General features: G+C 41.4%; 1 protein-coding gene across 1 annotated transcript in view; it reads right to left on the reverse strand.

The window, feature by feature from the left end:
- Positions 1–43: 43 nt before the first annotated feature.
- Positions 44–2,736, reverse strand: part of LOC102374794 (protein ABHD1-like) — a gene marked incomplete at its 5' end in the record, with an annotated part of 4,825 nt that continues 2,132 nt past the window's right edge. The window contains 1 exon segment of the mRNA XM_025195236.1: positions 44–2,736. This exon segment is cut by the window's right edge and continues 18 nt beyond it. Coding sequence (XP_025051021.1) covers positions 2,457–2,736 — 280 coding nt within the window.

The following is a 2,736-nucleotide window of genomic DNA, read 5'->3' on the forward strand; positions in this document are numbered from 1 at the left end:
GAGAGAGGTACTGTATGGGACATAGGGGTGTGGAGGATGGGGTTTTCCAGATATACTTTTATCTGCGTAAAATATATGAGCTTACGTTGCACCTTGGTGGTGGGAGGTAAATGCAAATTCACATCTTTTTTTGAGATCCATACTGGAAGATTCATACCAGAGTGGGATGTGTTCTTGAGATACTGGTTAGGTTATGTCCTATGACACAAGAGATGGTGCTGTGGGGTGATTCCCCATAAACTGGAAAAGTGCATGCAAGAAGAGGATGGTTTGTGTGTGCCAGGCTGCCAACACACAGCATACCCCAGTCAAAATTCCTATCCCTGGCTACAGCCATCACCCAATGCCTCTAAGGGAGGGTTTAAAAACAAAAACAAAAAACCATAACACATGTAGCCACAGGAGGCTAGAACATTTCCTCCCAGCTCCATGCAGCAACCAACAAAGCCCAGAAGCCTGGGAAATGCCCATAGTAGAACATAGGCATAGTTTTGTGTAAGTCACCCCTGACCAGTAGGTGTCCTCTTGAACACCTCAAGTGATGGAGAGTCCACAACTGCCTTCAGCAATCTATTCTACTTAGGAAAGGACCTTCTGTGTGATTATTAAATATCAAATAGTCTTATAATCTGGATAATTTTCAGTAAGAGAATAAGAAATGTATTCAGATGAGGTTTAAATCACTATAAAAAATGAAGCTATACACAGATTTAATAATGTCTATCCTAGGAAAATCAACCCAAAATTCTTCATTCTGGTGTGACTGAGACCTACACTTTAAAAGGGTCTTCACTGTGCGTATAAACTGAACATGTACAAAATCAGAGGGATTTTTTACTCTATTTATTTCTTTTATCTAAAAAGACAGTTCTAGATTTCCCTAGTCACAAACTCCGCAACATTTTTAGAATCCTAGACAAAGAGAGGTCCTTCCATGATGTATTACCAGAACCCCCAAAATCAGCAGAGGAGGTGGCCATCAAGTAGAATTTGTCTGACTCAGGTAGGCTTCATTTAGATATTATGGGTCAAATTCATCATTGGTGCAACTTGACTGGTAAGTGGAATAACAGCAGAGATGAGTGCAATTTTGAATGGTCAGAAATAGGCTTGTGAGGTCCATGTTGTGTAGCTTATCTGAGGCATAAAAATAGGAGTAAATCAAACTGCTGGTTTTATTTCTTGCTTTATGAAGCTATGGAGTACATTCGGAGTAGAGTAGAACCTGCATATTAGCTAGGAGACTATGTAATGGTGTTCTCCTGATTGCAGAGCAATGTAAAAGCTGCAGCAACAATAGCTCGTCTTTCGTGTGACATCTTGCTGTCAATTAAGCAGATTACAAATCACCCACGACAAAAAAATTCCAGGTTCTCCTGTGCTTTCAGGACCTACCTGACAGAAGAAAGTAACCGGTATTTAATCTATTTTATGCTAACAAGGCATCAAGTGCTTATCTAAAACGCATCCTTTATTTAGCAGAATAACAAATTGGATTTGGGAAATAGAAAAATGGTTCCGATAAAGTGAGACCCTGAAAAATGTGAGGGCTGAAAATTAATTTTATCAACAGCATTTGCAACAATAAAAAGTGAGCGAAGTTGAGTTAAATTGGTAACCAAACATAGTTACAAAAACATATAGGATCGTTAGGAATAGGCCACTTACTAAGGAAGGTGATTGCAGTAATACCTATAAATGAGTTTGAGATGTTTACTATAGATTTGCTTCTGGAGACATAATGAATAAAGGAGACCACAAAACGATGAAAAAAAACTCCACATGGGGTAGGCATGTTTCTGGCGTATAGAAATACTTGCTTTGGATTTTTGGTTTTATTTGAGGTACCAAGCTCTCTCTAATGCAGCCCAGGAGAAAGTGGTGCAAAGTTGTGTGGGCATATGTTTTTCATGATCACCATGCTTCTATCCATTTGTACAATGAAGTGTTTGTGATTCTGTTTGTGACAATATAGTTTTATTGTTCCAGGAGAATGAGTGTAGAAGATTGCTTAGTATCTTAAAATGCCCTTTTGGGAATGTGACCTTGAATATCACCAGCTGCCCTACTGAAGGGCCTACTTCCAGTTAGTTGTAGTTGTGGCAGTCCAGGAAACAAGCAAGAGGTACTTTTACTGGACCAAACATGAGATCTCACCAGAGTAATCAGACTAATCTCTGCTTAAGGCACATGAAATAGCTAGTTTTCTCATGCAGAAATTATGAATTGTGGTACAGAAATTCAGGAACTGAAATTATTTTCATTAGTCTGAATTTGCTGCTCTTACCTTCTCAGTATAATATCTTTGCAGTGCCAATGGGTAAATACTAAAACAGGAAACACTTTAAATACAATTTCAAGCATAATTAAAGCAGTAAAACTGAAAACTGTTGTAAAAGGGATGCACCCGCAACTAGTCCCAAAGGTTGTGGCAGCCCATGTCTGGCATGAGATCTTTATTCTGTGGCCTCCAGCTGCTCTGCCCTGGCCCCAGTCCCCGTGCCTGGGTCTCCCATGAGGCTATGCAGCTCTGTGCCCTGCTCCAGCACGGCAGTGGTGAACTGGATGCATAGGCGGGCTGGGTAGTTGTGTCGCCATGGCAACAGCCCCTCCTGGAAGCCGATATGCCCCCCGCGTGCTGTCACTAGCAGGGCTGTGTGGGGCAGGTGCCTCAGCATCTCCATGGGGATGGCTGGAAAACAGCCCTGACAGCCAATCAGCCCTACCTCCATGCCC

The sequence above is a fragment of the Alligator sinensis genome, unplaced genomic scaffold (assembly GCF_000455745.1).
Source record: "Alligator sinensis unplaced genomic scaffold, ASM45574v1 scaffold1874_1, whole genome shotgun sequence".
Taxonomy (NCBI): Eukaryota; Metazoa; Chordata; order Crocodylia; family Alligatoridae; genus Alligator; species Alligator sinensis.